This window comes from Macaca nemestrina, chromosome 1 (assembly GCF_043159975.1).
Source record: "Macaca nemestrina isolate mMacNem1 chromosome 1, mMacNem.hap1, whole genome shotgun sequence".
In the NCBI taxonomy this organism is placed as follows: domain Eukaryota; kingdom Metazoa; phylum Chordata; class Mammalia; order Primates; family Cercopithecidae; genus Macaca; species Macaca nemestrina.
Genome location: NC_092125.1, coordinates 225,682,821 through 225,701,126, shown reverse-complemented (window position 1 = coordinate 225,701,126; position 18,306 = coordinate 225,682,821). Strand labels below are relative to the sequence as shown.

The following is an 18,306-nucleotide window of genomic DNA, read 5'->3' as shown; positions in this document are numbered from 1 at the left end:
TCTATGATAATAAAATCCCACTTTTTTTTTTTTTCTATAAAAAGCAAACCTTGTCCCAAATGCAAGCACTTACCACAGAGGTTCTGTGGGGGAAGCCTACCTCTAAAGGCCCTAGTTCTTGATTCATCCCTACTCCATGACCTGGACAAGACCTGTGAGGGTGCCATTTTTAGTATCACTGTGCCTCAGTTTCTCCACCTGTGCATGTGGAGTGATACTGGCAGCCCTAATAGACTTATGGGGATGACTGCTGAGCTGATGTCTATAAAATATTCTTAATTGCAAGGACGAAAGAGCTATAAATACAAGGTCAAAGCAGCATTTAAAAACCTTTTTAAAGCTGCAACCACTTCTTTCTTTTGAAACAGAGAACCACAGGGAGGATCAAAGGCATGTCGCTGTTAACTGCTGCCCTCAAGGCCTCGCCCTCCACCTGGCAGAAACCCCAAAGGGAGGTCTACCATGATTTTTACCTTGACTAACAAAATCTCAAGACAAGTTGTACAATGGTTTCCTGAAACATTCTGAGTAAAGAAACGGGAAACCAACATAGCTTACCTAGCTTGTTACCTTCTATGAAGACTGGCACTAAAAGTAAAAGGCAGCCTTTGGGCGGGAGAAATGCAAACACGGAGGGAAAACATAGTTTCCCCTCGTCTCTCTCTGCCACAAAAGCCCGGCCACAGTGACTCCACCACTAGGTTGAAGCAGCCTGCATAATAAAACGCTTAACCTTGGCTAAGTTAACCTCCTCAGCCATTAAAAAAAAAAGCGGGTGGGGGCAGGGCTAGCAAAATCAAGCTTACGGGAAATAAGCCTAATCAAAGCCGAGCAGTAACAAAGGGCACCAGAAACATTTCTACTGTATCACATCCCACAGGCTGGCCAAGAGCCCGGAATTTTCATTACAACTTTCAAAGAGAGCGAGAGGAGGAGGAAAAAAGATTTCACAAAAGCATTATCAAGGCCCCAACCCAGGATGCCCTGCTGTACAACCAAAATTTGTAAGAGGTCAGCCTTTCAGAGAGTCAAAAACCCAGCATGTGGAAACTGGCAGGCCTTTTATATAGTGGGAGGGGTTCTTAAAACGACTACTGTTTCGCACTGAAGTCTCCGAGCTTCACACATCATTAAACGTTTCTGAACCACAGAGAAAGGAGGGCAGAGTTAAGGAAATAAATCAAAAGTTCCTCTGGGACGCACAAATGCCTACTTGGAACAGGCTTTCAGCACGAATATCCTCCACATTAAACAGGGAGGACTTTTCAAAATAAAAGCAGAAAAGAGATTCATTTTGTTATAAGCAGTGCACTTTTTCCTTTTGGTGTAAAGGTTATGTGTGCTATAAAAAATGACTCCTGTCATGAGTGCTGCAGGGAGGTGGAGGCTGGGCTTGGGGCAGGGGTGGTGGTGGTCAAAGAAAACAAGTAGAAGTGAATACAACGCCAGAGAGCGCTGTGTTTGGGGGTCCCCAAACAAATCTAAATGTCCTGCAATGATTTGGGGGTAGGATGTGAGGTAGGAGAATGGTATCAGAAAGGAATTTCTTCTACATTTATTCCTTGCCATCCTTGCCCAAGAACTGAAATCATTTCCCCACAGTCAGAAAGAACTGTCTTCTTTGTGTGTGTGCAACACACATAGTTGCAGATCTGGAGAAAAGAGACTGTGCCGTTTGGAAGGCAGAGCCTCACACTTCTTAAGGAAGTATCAGTTGTCTCAAAACCAGCAGAGGGAGTACAGTGTTTGAGAAGAGGAATGGCCAACCGGATTCCTAAGGATTCATGTTTAGCCCGGACAATGGTGGTAAAGCTGAGCTATCTACCATACCTTCTGCCCTTGCTCTCCTGTTATTCAGCAATAGTAAACAGAATGAAAAGCTATACTGCCTACTTTAGCTTGAATTAGCCTGTTCTAACAACCGAATGAGGCAGCAGAGAGAAAAGCAGAACTGTCCACACTTCTGCTGGGATACAGTTCCTGTGAGCAGCACTGTTTTGGGGAGAGGAATAGAAGTGGGGGAAGGCGGCCGGGCGCGGTGGCTCAAGCCTGTAATCCCAGCACTTTGGGAGGCCAAGACGGGCGGATCACGAGGTCAGGAGATCGAGACCATCCTGGCGAACACGGTGAAACCCAGTCTCTACTAAAAAAATACAAAAAACTAGCCGGGCGAGGTGGCGGGCATCTGTAATCCCAGCTACTCGGGAGGCTGAGGCAGGAGAATGGCGTAAACCTGGGAGGCGGAGCTTGCAGTGAGCTGAGATCCGGCCACTGCACTCCAGCGTGGGCAACAGAGCAAGACTCCATCTCAAAAAAAAAAAAAAAAAAAAAAAGAAGTGGGGGAAGGCTCAGTGAAAGGCAGAAAGTCCAATTTGGACTGACAGCAAATACCAAAGCAATGATTTTACCTTAAAATCCAGGGTTCCTAGGCCAGTCTGTGAACAGTTCATTTCCAGAATTTTTGTTTATGAGGGGGCAGAAGGGAGAACTCTGTCATTCAAGCTTTGCTTTCAACAGCTGATTTGAAACAAAAGCAGCACACACATGAAGGCATATGTCTGCTAAATGGTTGCTATCTTAATCTTTAGCCACAGTTTATCAAAACATGTAGGAATGGGTTGAGAAATTAACTGATGCTAAGATTATCAGCATGGACAAGTTCCTGGGGAGGGCCTGGGGACATGATCAAAGCTACTGGTCCCTCTGCCAGGAGCAGAGACCACTATTTCATGCATGATGATGCTGTGCTTTGGCACTGGAAATCTGTGCTCAGGTACATTCTAAGTGTCGAAATCATGTAATTAATGGTTAGTCTGGGTATGCACTATTCAATCAGGCAATTTTTTTTGTTTTGTTTTGTTTACTAAATCCAAACACTAATGCTTTCTCATTGTGGGAAATGACAGCTGGGATGAAGACAAGTTCAACTCAACAGAACAAACACAACATATATGTGATTTTATGTCAGTCTAGGAACTGTGCACTGGTGCACACACAGCAGGCACTGAGTTAACACACATGCCTGCCTGCCTGCCTGCTGGGTGAAGGAGGGCTGGGCAGGGGAGGGGGGGCCACCCTGGCTGGGGGACGCCAGCTGGGGCCATTGTTGCCACTTTCTTCTCTTTGTAGACATTAAGTTTCACAAAGGGCCGAATGATAAAGGTCCACAAGACCTCATCCAGAATGGCTGTTGCAGGAAGCAGAGGCCTGAGCAGCCTGTAGCCAGAAGCCCGGGCAGCGGGTATGCCAACTCCACAGGCCCACATGAAGAGCCTCTGTGAGGAAGATGTTACAGCAATAATTCTCTAAGTCTCCCAGGGATGAGATCAGGACAATGTATGGAAGGTGAAGTGATGCAGATTTCAGCTTAATAAAAGGAAGGTGGCCCAAAAAATGGAACTGTTTAAAACCACAATGGCTCCATTTAATGGGTTAGATGTCCCCACTCTGCAGGAATGCTGTAGAAGATTCAGGTGGTGAGAAATACCTCAACAGACAAGTAAGCTACTTCAAGCACTTCCTTCGGCAAGGCATTTCAAACAAGTTTTAACACTGAAAACACCCACCCTTCAAAGAGCTTGAAGCCCCAAGTGTAAATCTTCCAGGATGCACAAGACTCCCCAAGCCCTCATCCTCCCATTACTACTTAATGTCCACACTACATTGTTCGGCACTTGGTTTCCCTCCAACATGCACTGTGGCAGCCAGTCAGACATCCCAGGGAGCACAACCACAGCTCCCTATTTTCTCCCCATGCTCAATAAGCTCAGTAAATGCTTGATGATTGACTAGTATTAGGAATAAACTCGGAGCATTTTACATTCACCCCATCTAGTTAAACATCCCAAATAACAGATTTCCAGAAAAATGTTGCAACAAATCTAAGTATTTATAGACATGCCCGGTAAGGTATGTAGCATTTGGAGAAATAATAACTAGAGTACTGTACAAAAGAAAATGGTCCACTTTTGTATGAGTCTAAGATATACTGGACAAATGGGCATTCCTATTTGTAAACACGGACATCTTAATAAAAATACAAAATGACTACATAAAGAAGAATTACATCCTTTAACTCATCTGGTGGCCATAAAATGGACAGAGGCACATGGACTTTTCTCCTGAGTCACCTGATAGATTTACATGATCAAAAGAAATAAGGGCTTCAAATTTTTTTTTTAAGAGATGGGGTCTTGCTAGGTTGCCCAGGCTGGACTCAAAGATATCCTCCTGCCTCAGCCTCCCAGGTAGTAGGGACTACAGTAGGAGCATCTACCATGCCCTGCTAGAACTTCAAGTTCTGAAGGGCAAATTCACCCCACAGGATAGAACAAATGCCAGTATTCTGGTTAATAGCCCCAGATGAGCCAGCTTCCCACCCATCCCCAGTAAGGTGGCAGACACATAAGGGAAGCCATCTTGGACCTTTCAGGTCAACCCATCTACTAGGTGATACTACAGAGTGAGCTTTAGACACATGGCATGGAAACAAATGGCCAGTTGAGTCCCACCTAAATTCCTGATCTACAAAATTATTAAAACTATAATGTATATAGTTTTAAGCCAATAAATTAAATATACTAAAAGGTTTTGGTTTTTAGAAATTTATTTAAAAGTTTTAGGGTTTTTCTTTTTAGCCTCACATTATCCAAAACATGTAGAGTTTGCCCCCAGTTCACAGGCTGGGCTTTACTTTGCGAAACTAGCCATGTATCCAGATTCATCGGGCCTGTTTCCTTTAGAACTTAATTATTCTTCCTATTGTTCCACAAATTACAGATTCTCTCCAAATGAAAACACTTCCCTCCACAACTTAAGGCCACAAACCTCTGACCTAATTCAATGTGTCTCATTAGCACATTTGCAAAACAGGGCACTTGTGGGAAGAAGAACCAAGTTCTGATCTCAGAAGTCCTGTGCCTAAGTCAATAATCATCAAGTCCCAAAGGTGCTGGATAGATGCTGCTCCAGCCCTGAAAATAATCAAACACACAAAAGTTACTATTAATATTTCTTGCCAAACAACAATCACAAAACCCCAACTCCTGTACATGGGAACAAAGCAACAACGGCCGCAGCTGCAAATACATAAGCGAAGCGTCACTGAAGAAAGTCTCCAACTTAATATTGCTCCCAACAGCCTCAGTGGTGGTTCACTCATACAGCAAAGACACGGGATAAAAAATTCCACAGACTGTTTTCAAGATAATAAAATGGCATATGATGATGACTCACTAACAGACTAAAAGGAAAAAATATCCGTCAACAGTCATAAGAAGCTTACAAAGCTGCAGAGATCTGGCACCACTAAAGCTCCTCCACCTCCCCTGGCTCTCACCTCCAGTACACACACATACGTGGGACATGCAAAGTGTGTGTGTTCATGTGCACACCCTTTAGGGATTAATTTGAAGCTAAGGTGCAATTGGCTAATGGCTTACTCTACTGCTTAAGACAGTATTTTATTCTTGACTGGCTCAATAAACCTGCTGAGAAAAATAAACAATGGATTTCAATCTTATAAATAATCTAGAACACAGAGCCGCTGTTCAAACATGAGAGCTGATTTACTGCGCACAACAAACAGAACAGGAAGGACCAGTGTGGCACAGTGAACCCCAAGTCCTAGTCCCATTGTCCTGGGACAGTAGAGTTCACAAGGGTTTTCTGTCTATTACACAAAGTTGAAGGCTTGGGATATCCAGGTTTCAAACTGGTCTTAAAAAAAGCATTTCAAAGCAGAACAGGTGGAGAAGTTTTGGTGGTGCCAGATCCCTGCAGCTTTGTAAGCTTCCTATGACTGTTGATGGATTTTTTTTTTTCCTTTAGTCTGTTAGATTTTGCTCACACTGAAGAGCAAAAGACGAGGAAAATGTTTCTTTAAAAATAATGAAGAGTTTTCATGTCTTAGAACCAACAATTATCTACCTATGGTTACAATGTATTTCTAACCCATCATTTATACATGTGTGAACACACACACACATTTCATTTTAAGCAAATAATAGGGCCTGTTACAGGACTCTAAGGGTGCTATAATGAGGTATTAAAATGAGGTCCCTGCCCAGAAGGCTTTATATTCTATATAAATACATATACGCATTCATGCACACATGTGTACAGAATAAAAATGCATGGAAAAGAGGAATCAGAGTCAAGTACAAGACTAAAATAAAATAAATTTTAATTTTTTTTGTTTGTTTGTTGTTGTTTTTGAGACAGAGTCTCGCTCTGTTGCCCAGGCTGGAGCATAGCAGCGTGATCTCGGCTCACTGCAGCCTCGACCTCCTGGGCTCAAGTGATCTTCCCACCTCAGTCTAATAAGTAGCTGTAACTACAGGCGTGCGTCACCATACCTGGCTAATTTTTTGTATTTTTTGTAGAGATGGGGTTTCACCATGTTACCTAGGCTAGACTTGAACTCCTGGGCTCAAGTGATCCTCCCATCTTGACCTCCCAAAGTGCTGGGATTACAGACATGAGCCACTGTACCTGGCCAATCTTAATTTTAAAAGGGTGAAACAAAACCCAACTCTGCTGAGATGAAATGGGCCTTTTGTGTAACAGCAACCAGTCAGGGGAGGAGCAGAGCAGCCTCAGCAAGACCTTTAGAAATGAGGGAGCTTCAGCAGGGCACCATGGCTCACGCCTGTGATCCCAGCACTTTGGGAGGCTGAGGTGGGTGGATAACCTGAGGTTGGGAGTTCGAGACCAGCCTGGACAACATGGTGAAACCTCATCTCTACTAAAAATACAAAATTAGCCGGGCGTGGTAGAGCATGCCTGTAATCCCAGTCACTCGGGAGGAAGAGGGAGGAGAATCGCTTGAACCCGGGAGGCGGAGGCTGCAGTGAGCTGAGACTGTGCCATTGCACTGCAGCCTGGGCAACAAGAGTGAAACTCCCAACTCAAAAAAAAAAGAAATGAGGAAACTCAGAAACCTTTCAGAGAAGACCCCTGGCCCACCTGGCCCCTTCACTAGAGGCCATGAAGGTAAGCACCCTTATTTACCTTCAGACATCCCATCCTAGACAGCACAGGCCTGGGGTTACCAAAAGCTCCCCCAAAATCCCAACTCTGTCAACTGGGATTGTTTAGACATTTCAAAAGTCAGCCGGGTGTAGTGGCTCACGCCTGTAATCCCAGCACTTTGGGAGGCCGAGGCAGGCGAATCACAGGTCAAGAGAACGAGACCATCCTGGCCAACATGATGAAACCCTGTCTCTACTAAAACTCTAAAATACAAAACTTAGCTGGGCACGGTGGTGTGTGCCTGTAGTCCCAGCTACGCGGGAGGCTGAGGCAGGAGAATCGCTTGAACCCGGGAGGTGGAGGCTGCAGTGAGCTGAGATCGTACCACTGCACTCCAGCCTGGGCGACAGAGGGAGACTCCGTCTCTACATACATGCATACCTACATACATACATAAATAAAATTTCAGTAGTCAAATCCTGGGGATTATGATGCCACAATTGAGAGGATTTAGAAGAAGGATTTAAGATACCTGAGCAGAACAAAGAATTATATTTCCAAAGTGGGGTAGGGAGGAAGAAACATGGGCCATTAATACTCAAACTTAATTGAAAAATTAAACATCTTAGAAAACTCAGCTTAATGGAATTCTGGTTTCCCAAAGGAAAGTTTCTCCTGTTTGCTTTTCCTATTTACCTAACACAATTAATGGTTTTCAAATTACACATGACAGGAAAAAAAATTCTTACTGGGAGTGGGGGTACGCCTTTCCCATGTTGAACAGCTGGGACTGAGACTGAGGTTAATGTTTTGCTTTACTTTTCAAAACAATACTATTAATTTTTACTCTATTTTCCTAAGCATTACTCAAGGGTACAGTTTCAAGTAAGATTAAAAACAAACTATTCAAGGATTATAATTTCAGATACATTTTGAAACTTAGTTTTAATGTTGGTTTCCTAACAGACTAGATAGATATATTTTTAAAATATCAGCAAGCTAGTTTTCAAAGTCAGAATAGATCTTACAAGGCTAAAAAAGAATCTACAATATAAAATACAAGCTCCAAGTGGATAAATCCACTGAGTATAACCACAGTAACCACAACTTGTAAGGCTTTCTAAAGACCAATTCAATTCTTCCATTTGTTTTACTAACTAATAAAATGGTAGAGACCATTTAGGCTTAAAAGTAATAAATGTCTCCATCTAAAAGTCATCCAGGTAACCAAGACACAGCCAAATCATAAGAAATACAGGTTAGCAAATACCAACAGCAAATAAATTACTGATCCCTACATACTTCTACATGAAGTAATACATTTCAAATAATTAAAGCATTCTTATGCCATTCCCACTAGTTTTCATATGTAGGATAATGCCAAGTTCAGGCTGTTTACACTGAGAACAGCAACTATCCAAGGCCCTTGGTTTAAAAAGTCACCTAATTTTTTAATACCTCCTTTTCTTTCCAACATCAGCACCAAAAGTCTCTTACATACATCACTTACACATGGGAATATCAGCCAGTCTCTCACAGATTACCCTCACTAAAACTGGACCACTGCCCAGTCAAATATCCATATAGTTCAGACTATCACAATTAATAGATTCACGCCTCTGCTCCATTTTAATGGGAACAAACTCTCAGCACAAGAATAGCTATAGGATCACAGTACTTACTGCCAAAATGCAGTGCCTGTTTCTACTGGCAATCACTTTGGCCTCAAATGGAAAATTCCAACTGTTTGTATCTATGTGAGCACAAACTATTAAGAAAAACAGTATGGCACATAAATGTCTTTCCTCTTTCCCATCTTGCCAGCCCCTCAAATAACTTACATTTCTTTTTCATATATAAGGAATGCAAGTAAAAGAAAGCAATGCCTGAAAACACTATGGTATTAAATCTTTAAGACTATGTAAACTTCATGTTAACAAGAGAAGGCCATCCTTACACATAAAAAGGCTTATTAGAAACTGAAACAGAATCTGGCAAGGTCTAACTAAGACCGCATGCCACAAGGTAAAGAGAAGAACAAGAGTTTTTGTATAAAATAAGAGAGGAGTTACAATCATGTTTCTAGGAAAAAATGGGAGTGGGAATTGAGAAGAAAACTACATTAAGAAGTCCTGGCTTGCAGCCGGGTGCGGTGGCTCACGCCTGTAATCCCAGCACTTTGGGAGGCTGAGGCGGGCGGATCACGAGGTCAGGAGATCGAGACCATCCTGGTTAACACGGTGAAACCCCGTCTCTACTAAAAAATACAAAAAATTAGCTGAGCATGGTGGCGGGCACCTGTAGTCCCAGTTACTCGGGAGGCTGAGGCAGGAGACTGGCGTGAACCCGGGAGGCGGAGGTTGCAGTGAGCTGAGATTGCACCACTGCACACTCCAGCCTGGGTGACAGAACGAGACTCTGTCTCCAAAAAAAAAAAAAAAAAAAAAAAAAATCCTATTAATGACAATGGAAATAAGCCCAGATACTTTCCTATATGTTTGGAAATATTTTGTAATAATTAGAAAAACAAAATCAAGCCCTAATAGTGAAACTTTACAATTTTAACAGAATTAAGACAGTATCATTTTAAGAATGATATACTACGTAGGCGCAGAATTCTGCAAGACTGCATTACTGTAAATAGCGGTGCTTCCTAAACTTTACTGTACTTTGGAATCCTCTGGGGAGCCTGTTAAAATGCAGATTCTGGCTCAAGAGACAAGGACAGGGCCTGAGAATCGTCCATTTTAATAACGGTGATGAGAGTGCTGGCCTGAGGAGCACACTGTGAGCGGTGAGGATAGACAAGGTAGAAGAGGGACAAGGTTTAAAAACAGAGATCTTCTAATGTACTGGTATGTGGCCGTGACACATTTGCACATTCTCAGCAGCATCAACTGACTAAGGAAGTTCATACTTTGTTATGTAACATTAGATTAAGCATTAATGAGGCTAGGAAAATTGTTTATCTAAGGTTATAATCTGAAGTTAAATAAAACTTCAGGCTGGAAGCTCATATTGAATGCTAGAATCATTTTTAACCTCTTAATATTAACAGAATCTTGATTACTCAGTCTTAAAGCCCTTTCTCAATAGTATTTATTCTCTGCTGCAGGAATATGGTCTATGCAAATGATATTTTGCCCGAAGAAAAAAGTACAGTTAATGGCCAGTAGTTATGTACATATTTAATAGAATTCATTCCCAGAAATGTGGCTAAGAAAGGTGGTTGATTTTCATGTTATTTATCAAATTAAAAATTGAAATCTCTAATACCTTTCATCCCATTACTTAAAGTTAAAAACGTCAAAACTGGCTGCCCTTTCACTGGGCCCTTGGTCCCATTCAAACAGTGACACATTTCCAATAGAGAAAATGAAGGCAAAAGGCAGGCTTCCATTTCCATTAACTTTCAATTTTTAACCCCCATCTCTGTCTTCCTACAAGACTAAATTATGAGAAGAGCCTCCTCTTTGGTCCCATCCTATACACACTTTGGGAGCACAGTTCTCACTTCTCTTCTTAAAAGCCTTAGATGGGTCCCATCCCCACACTCACCCATACACATTCTTTGGAGGGAGTTCAAGGTCCCCCAAAATCTACCCTGAAGCTATAATTTGGGCCTAAGTTCTACTGCATCCACTTATGCAACCTCCTTTCCAACCACGCTCATGTACTTTCTGGGCACGTTTTACAATTTCCTGTCTCCGTGCCTTTGTTCATAGTATTTCCTACGGCTGGAGAGTTGCTTTTCCTCCACCCTCCCAACCAGGACCTGTCAAAAATGAATCCTTCCTTCAAAGCCCAGTTCAAACACCACTCCTCCAATTAGTTTTCTAGGAGCCTCTGTGCTCACTTTGTAGGGCCTGAACCTCCCCCCACCAGGGCCCTTGGCACATTCTACCAAGTATGGCAGGCATGTAAATGTCACGCTGGCTCCCTGCAGGGCGGGATGGCACTTTGCTTCTCTTTATAGATACCCTACCCATTGCAGTGCTCAGTGGCTACCCAGAACTTGAAAAAGTTGAACTATATGCAAAATTTAGTTCTGATAATGGGAGGTGAATGAAAATGAGTTTCTGGTATAGTAAATATCAACGTACCACCAACTGGGATTACAAATGACACAAAACTTAATCTTTACTGGGCTAGGTGCTCAAAAATAAAAAGAAAGAGATGAGAAGGACAGCCAAAGCATGTCCCCTTTCACTTTCCATCTCCCTCCAGAGGCTAACACTTTGGGAATACCTCTTTACTACCAAGCTAGGGCAGATCAAATTGTCTTCTCACCAATCTTAGTTGCGTTGGAGACAAGCAATGGCAGGTCACTGAGGAAGTGCTCCTGGACTCCGATCCAGCGCCAGCTGAATTTGTCTAAGTAATAGGAGACACAGCTATAAACAAAGGCCAGGATTCAAGGGACAATCATCCAGGTGCCAGACACAAAAAGTCTTTGGTTCAAATAACAGACATGTCCTCAGAGAAGAGATATGTCACCATCGCTTGAATAATTATCTCACGATTTTGAAGAAAACTGCAATGTATAGACAAATCAAACAAAAAATTATTTTTGGATCATCCATGATTTTGTGCTATTCATAACATGGATTCACCTTTAGGTAATTAAGATTCTCTATCAGGCCTCCGACTTTTTCAGGCATTACCTTAACATCAAAGGTCACGTACCATCCATCTACCCAACAGTAAGTGGCAGGGCTCAAAGCAGAATCAAGAGGCCTAGTTATCCACTGTCCTCCCAAAAGTTCAGACACCAGACGCTCTGTGACTTACACAAATATACTAACACCTAAGACTCTGATGTGGTTTATGACACACGGTGGCTTGAGAGAGAAGAGGTATACAGTCAAGGTGAATCTAATATGCTCCACCCATATTCCTGACTACATTTCACTTACTAATTATATACTTTATAAGCATATTGAGGGGGAGGAAAATGGTTATAGAGAAAGAGAGAATGGGGAAAAGAAGAATAAACTACAGGATATTTGCACAACCGTGATACTAAAAGACTTGACTTGTAGTTATTCTCTTGGGTACCCTGAGTTTAACACGTAATACCCATTCAACTAAGCCTCTATAAACAGTTGGGTTTTCCGTAATCACAGCCACTATTCCCACTTCAGTGGGCAGCAGTGTTCAGAGAAAAGCCAGATTTAGCTCCTGTGTAATAAACACCAGAAACCAAAAGAGCTAGGGAAGCTGTTTACGTCTATGCCCACCAGGAACCCTTCTCTGCTATAACCGCATGAATGAACTGGTACGAATGAGAGTCTCAACAAAGCTTCAAGACGGAGGTTGTTAACTAGGCGCTGCCCTCCCAAGTTTTTGGCAAGACAGATTAATGAAAAACAGGTAACTTCTTCTTATACAGGCTCAGTATATTTACAAGCAGAAAGTACTGTACTCTTAAAAGCATTTAGCTACCACCTTATGTAGTATTTAAGGCAGATAGGAAGAATAATCATTTCCAAGTATTTTTATGCACTCTTTACAAACATCTCATTTAAATTCTCAAAATAATCAAAAGGATAGGAATTATCACCCCATTTTACAAACACAGGAATTAAAGGACAGAGGGGATGAATGAACTGCCTAAGGTCTCAGAGCAAGTATGTAGCAGAGGAGGCAAGAATCATCATTTTGCTCTCAGGCACTGCAACAAGTAATGATGTACAGGCATTTTATAAATACCGCAGCACCTACACAACTCTCATGCAAAGAAACACCGTTTTACAGAAAATAACTTCCCAGTGTTGTCAAGATTTGACCTGAGCTCTCCAATGAACAGCTCGAGGGAGACTACACAGTTAAAAAGAGATCATCAAGTACTATAGTTACCAGTAAGGCCAAGAATAGAATACAGGTCTGCTGATCCTCGCACCAATGCCCAATGAGGCATGTTCTTTTGGATGCTGACACCCTTCTGAAGTTTCAAGTCACTTGAGAACAGCAAAGAAATGAGTTAATAATTCTGGTAGACGGAAGAAAATGTAAGCCAGGCATGGTAGCACGTACCTGTAATCCCAGCTATTCGGGGGAGGATCACTTGAGCCCAGGAGTTTGAGACCAGCCAGGGCAAGAGAGCTAGATCTTGTCTCATTTGAAAAAAAAAGAGAGAATGTGAAAAGTACCTAGATTAGAGGAATTTGCTATAAAAAGGGGCATGACCATAAGAATTCTACCCAGCAAGTTTTGAATCAACAACACTGGTACATGCAAATCTCATCTTCAGCAGCAAAAAGTAAAAAATGACCTCTGCCCTCCCCTCCCTGTGGGCTGTGAATGATTAGCTTGGCTATGTTGATAACTAGAGAAAATAAGAAAATACAAGATGAGTGCCTCTCCCAGCTCATTATAATACTTACAGATTTACCCTACTACCAAACTCCTCCAGTGCAATGCGAAAGACAGCAAGGACACTATGAATATTTAGCAAATGTCAGGCAAAATAAATCCTCCATTGCTGCAAACAACTGTCTCATTAGTTCCAATGATGGTGACTGATGAAGACTTTGGAAATAGGAAGACTGCTGGGTGCCAGAGAAGGGAGAAGAGCTACAGGGTGGGAAACTGTGAAGGCCGAAGAGTGATGGGGAAAGGTCTCAGGAAAGAGGCTAGTGGAAAAGACAATCAGAGAACTAGCTCAAAAGGTTGGTGTACTAACAATGTCTCTGAAGGAGAAAAAAGGCTATTTATTTACTGAGTCACACATCATCAATAAGAAGGGGCAATCAAGAGCAAAAAGAAAGAGTAGAAGAGCTTACCTAGGTTAAAGGTTACTCACATCTGCTTCCACTACGGAGATAAAACACTATATAAAATTACCCAGCATTTCCAAATGCCAAATGGGGCAGATTTTAGATTTAATGCTTAATCCTGCAATTATAAGTTTATTTTTTGAAACAGAAAGATTAAATAATTGTGAAGAGATTTCTGTATCAAATTCTTCACAGTTTGCAACTTTTAGCGGAGCACAGACAGAACTTGAGAGGCTACAATCCAGCGATCAAGAGAAATCTACTCAGTGATCTCTTTTTCACTCAGCCATACCAAACTTCCTACACTTGGGCAAAGGCATTTTAATTTTTAATCATATCAAACTTCAAGTCACTGAAATCCCCAGAAAACTTACAATATGTATCTCAATATTCCATATTAAATAACTCTAACCTGTTCTGGGAAGGGTAAGAAATAAGTTGATTATATAGATTGGCTTCATAATACATCTTAGTTTAATGCTTATAAACAGGTTTCTCTCTCTGTTTTTTACCATTCTCAATATGATCCATCCTAGCATATGAGATGCATAATACTTAAATTTAACTGTCATTGACTGATGCAAACCATCCATTTATATATACAAGACTATACTTGAAATCACAAAACCCTTCTTCCCCATGAGTTATCACTGTCCTTGAGGTGCTATACAGTAAAAGTGTCCAGAAAAACAGCTCATTTTTTAAAAAAGACGGAATTAAACAAGAAGTCAGTAAACAACACCCCATTTAAAAAACTAAGCCAAAAAACCCAAATTCCCCACACACTTTTATAGTAGATATTCTTCCATCCATCTCCCACCTAACTCCCTAAAAAAGCAGCTCAATGTCTAGGCAGATTAAACATGGATCACTTCTCCCAAAGTCCTGAAGAGTGTTTCTCGTTACTGAGTCCTCCCTTCACCCTCAGAGACTGGACAGTGGCTAGTCCAACTCCATCCCATCTGCCCTATCCTGTGGCCTAGCCAGAGGAAAGACTCTCTCTTCATCTGCCTCTACACCACCAAGGAAGGACATGAGGAGGGAGGCAACTACAGGGAAATGAGAATGAACTTCCCAGCACTCTCTTCATATGATTTTACTCTGCATTTTCCTCAGCAAATCCTTCCACCTCACGTTTACGGAGCATATTTGTCAGTTCTGACCCCCAGCTTTGTGAAATACAAAGTAATTTTTCGTAAAGCTCCATTTAAGCAATTTACAAGATCCCCTTGTGTATCCGTCCAGTGGAAAGTGCAAACTTTTAGGGCTAGAATATTAAAGAGTTAAAACTCCTCTTCAAAACACACTTAAAAATGGAAAAAATCTCCACAGAACTCAAAGTATAATAAGCTACAAACCTCTAGTGTGGTTGATGACTTCTGCCAATTACCAAATTCAAACTAGTGATAAATGCTATTTCCTATTTCAGCCACTGTGTTTAAAATTAGATGTTAACTCTCCAACAATCCTTCCCCCACAACTAACCCTCTGTTCCCAAAGACCTTTCTGTTCTTAGAGTTACAACAGAAGTCTATGTTCTTCAGGCAGATAAGCATAGTCTGTCACTTTACTATCTAAAACCATGAACTCAAATGAAAAAGTCAAGAGAGTAGAACGGAGAAATTCTGGAGGCCAGAATTTCTCTGAGTCTGAGCACAGCGCAGGGTTAAAGGAAACCATTTCATAAGATCAAATGTGGAGAGGCAGCAGGAGCAAAGAGGAAAAAATCAAGTTACATAAAGTCCAATTGTACTCACTGTTTCCTTATTGGGAAGCAGCTCCTTTCTAATTCTGAAGAAGTTCTTCCCGTACTGCCTGAGTCCCTTAACGAAGCGTTTCTGTGATAAAAAGAAACAAATGGGATGTAAAAACCAAAAACAAAACAGGATGTCAGCAAAGCAAAGATATCTACAATCAGCAAAATAACAACCACAAAAAAAGTCTCGGCTAGGGAATACTGACGAGGTTGGGAGAGCATGTCAGCAGCTCAGCTGGGACCCACTGGCCAGGGCAGGCCCCAACTATCTTCATCACAACCCCAATCCCACCCACCAGGCAGGGCAGCACGTTTAAGAGAAGGACGTCCTGCGTCTAAGGCTAAGAAGCAATCTGTCCCCTCTGCCACCAGGCACATTCTGGTGCACGAATGTATAAATATGCTCCATGTTTTAATAAAACACAACTGCTTTCCCACCGGAGAACCAAGCTTCCCAGAAGTGTCGAGCAGAAAGGGGGAACAGAACCAAACCTGGTGACTCTTCTCCAGAAGGAGACCCTAGGGGGTTAAAGGCCGCTTTCCTTAATCCAAAGAATTTGCCAGGAGGCACCGGAAGGCACCAGTATCGCGGAAGCCCACCGGGAACCCGAAACCCAGCCGGCCGGCCCCGCCGGCCGTCATTAAAAGCCACTCCGAGCCACCAGAGAATAACCAGCACCCCTTCCGCCCTCCGGACGCCACTCGCCGCCCCCATCCATTTTCGCAGCAGTCTCAGACTCGCCCCCAACCCCAGCCCGGAGACTTTCACTTTGTCCCATGCCTCCCGAGCACTCCTCCCCGCCCCGGTGGGGGCAGCTCCTGGCTCCGAGCCCCCACCTCAGGGCTCCCAGCCTGGTCCCTCGCGGCCGACCCCAGCAGCCACAGGTAAGCGCCTGGGGTCTCGGGCAGCAAGAGGCCGCCGCCTGTCACTGGGCTCCGGCTCCACAAAGCGCAGGGCGGAGGCGGCCGCGGGTGGCTCGGCGTGTGACCGCGGCGGGGCCGCGCGGCGCGGGGCCCGGGGGGCGCGGGGCTGGGGCCGCCGCCGACGGGGGAGGAGGCAAGAGCGCGGCGCGCAGAGCCCGGCGCGGCCGCGGGCGGCTGCAAAAGGCGGCCTGGATCGCCGCCGCCCTCCTGCCCGCCCGCCGGGGCCCGGCGCTCCGGCCCCGGCCCCGCCCCCGGCCCGACCCCCACTCCACGGCCGGAGCCTCCAGGGCAGCCAGCGCTGGAATCTGTGTCCTCCTTCCGACAGGAGAACATCAAGGCAGCAAAGCACAGAAACTTCCTCCCTACCGCAGCAAGCTTGGGGATAGGGCGCCCACGGGGCTGGGGCCCTTCCCAGGCTGCTGGGTCTCCAGCCCACGTTCCGGATGGACGAGGTCTGCAGCACCGCGGCCGCATGCCCTCCGCCCCCGCCCCACCTCAGCTGCGAAATGGGGGGCTGGCCCCGACGCCCCCCGTGGTCCCTTCCGGCCCGCGATTGTGGGCAGCCGCTCCCTCCCGGCCCAGGCATTAGCCTGCACTTCCCCGGGCGCCGCTTCACAACTAAATCACCGCGGAAGCTTCCCAGCCAATAAATCACCTGCCCACCGGGCAGAGGGTCCCTCCCACTCCCTGTGTTTGAGACCCGCCAGGAGGATTCAGTGAAGGGCCAGACTTAGCCTTTAAGACCAGTCTGCAACCTCCTATTCCAATAGTGGAGGCTTTGCGTTTTTGATTTTCACCCTTGCTGAGATATGACTCATCATTGTCAATTTTCAATATAATTCATACAGTTCGAAGGGAAAATCTGTCAAGGCACAAGAAAGCAGCAAGCTCTCCTCTAGTGTGAGGAGGAGTGACCTTTGTTACTTGACAAAAGTATCGTTTATATGATCAACAGGCATCCTACGCTGCGTGCACACAGCATATCACCGGGAGAGACGGCGCGGAAAGATGGCCCTGCCCTCAAGGAGCTGCAGTCTGCCCAGGAAGGCAGACAGGTAAACAAACCAGTCCTAGGGCCTGCAAGAAAAGCAGCAGAGGAACAAAGGGTGGTGGGTGGAGCTAGGAAGAGGAAGCAACTTACTCTGCTTGCTGATGTCTTAGAGGAAGTGACAAGGAAGAACGTGAGCCTGCCAGGTGGGCTCCAGCAGGGCTTCCAGCAGAAGTCAGCCAGGAAAAGGCACAGAGAACATTCTGGGAACTGCAAGGAGGACAGGGTGTGCAGAATGGAGTGCCAGCAGATAAGACGAAAGAGGCAGGCAAGGATCGGGTTGCAGAGAGCCCTTCAGGCTGCATGGAAGAGTTACTAATTGTAGGCTGGCAGAGAGGCTGAAGCTGGAGCTTTCCATGAAAAGAGTGGATGAGGACTGTGCCAGTGGTAGTGTGGCCTAAGTGTAGATTAGGGACAGACCAGTTAAAGAAGCCGGTGACACAGTTCAGGTATGAGATGAGGACCTGAACTACTGGCACACTCCACACCTCAGCAGTCATCAGAATTCCTGCTTCTTAATCCATTCTTAAAGTATTCAGGTATTTACTGAGCACCTAGCTGGGGTCTAGGAAGATAATAAAGGTTGCCATGGACCTTTATTCAACTGTGATTCATTTTTGCAGGTAAGATAAATATGTGTGAAGTCATTACAGAACATTCTGAGATGTTATCTGGCCAAGCATAAAGAAGTGAGGTACAGCTCATCAGTGCAGCAAGGGACCCAAGAAGGCTAGACTGCAGTAGTCTGTAGTAGTTCAGAATGCCTTCACCAAGGCAGTGACATCAGCCAGATCATGAGGGGTGGGCAGCTACTGCAGAGGTGGGAG

General features: G+C 44.2%; 1 protein-coding gene across 10 annotated transcripts in view; it reads right to left on the bottom strand.

The window, feature by feature from the left end:
• LOC105479209 (arginine-glutamic acid dipeptide repeats) overlaps positions 1–18,306 on the bottom strand; it is a 466,387-nt gene that overhangs the window by 55,120 nt on the left and 392,961 nt on the right. For 7 of the 10 annotated variants that reach the window (XM_071066820.1, XM_071066814.1, XM_011737100.2 and 4 more), the window contains one exon: positions 15,509–15,589. In XM_071066820.1, the coding sequence (XP_070922921.1) occupies positions 15,509–15,589 (81 nt within the window). Of the gene's footprint in view, positions 1–15,508; positions 15,590–16,344; positions 16,618–16,925; positions 17,032–17,572; positions 17,727–18,306 lie in introns of those variants that run through there. The other 3 variants (XM_011737141.3, XM_011737156.3, XM_011737136.3) reach the window with 3 other exon arrangements.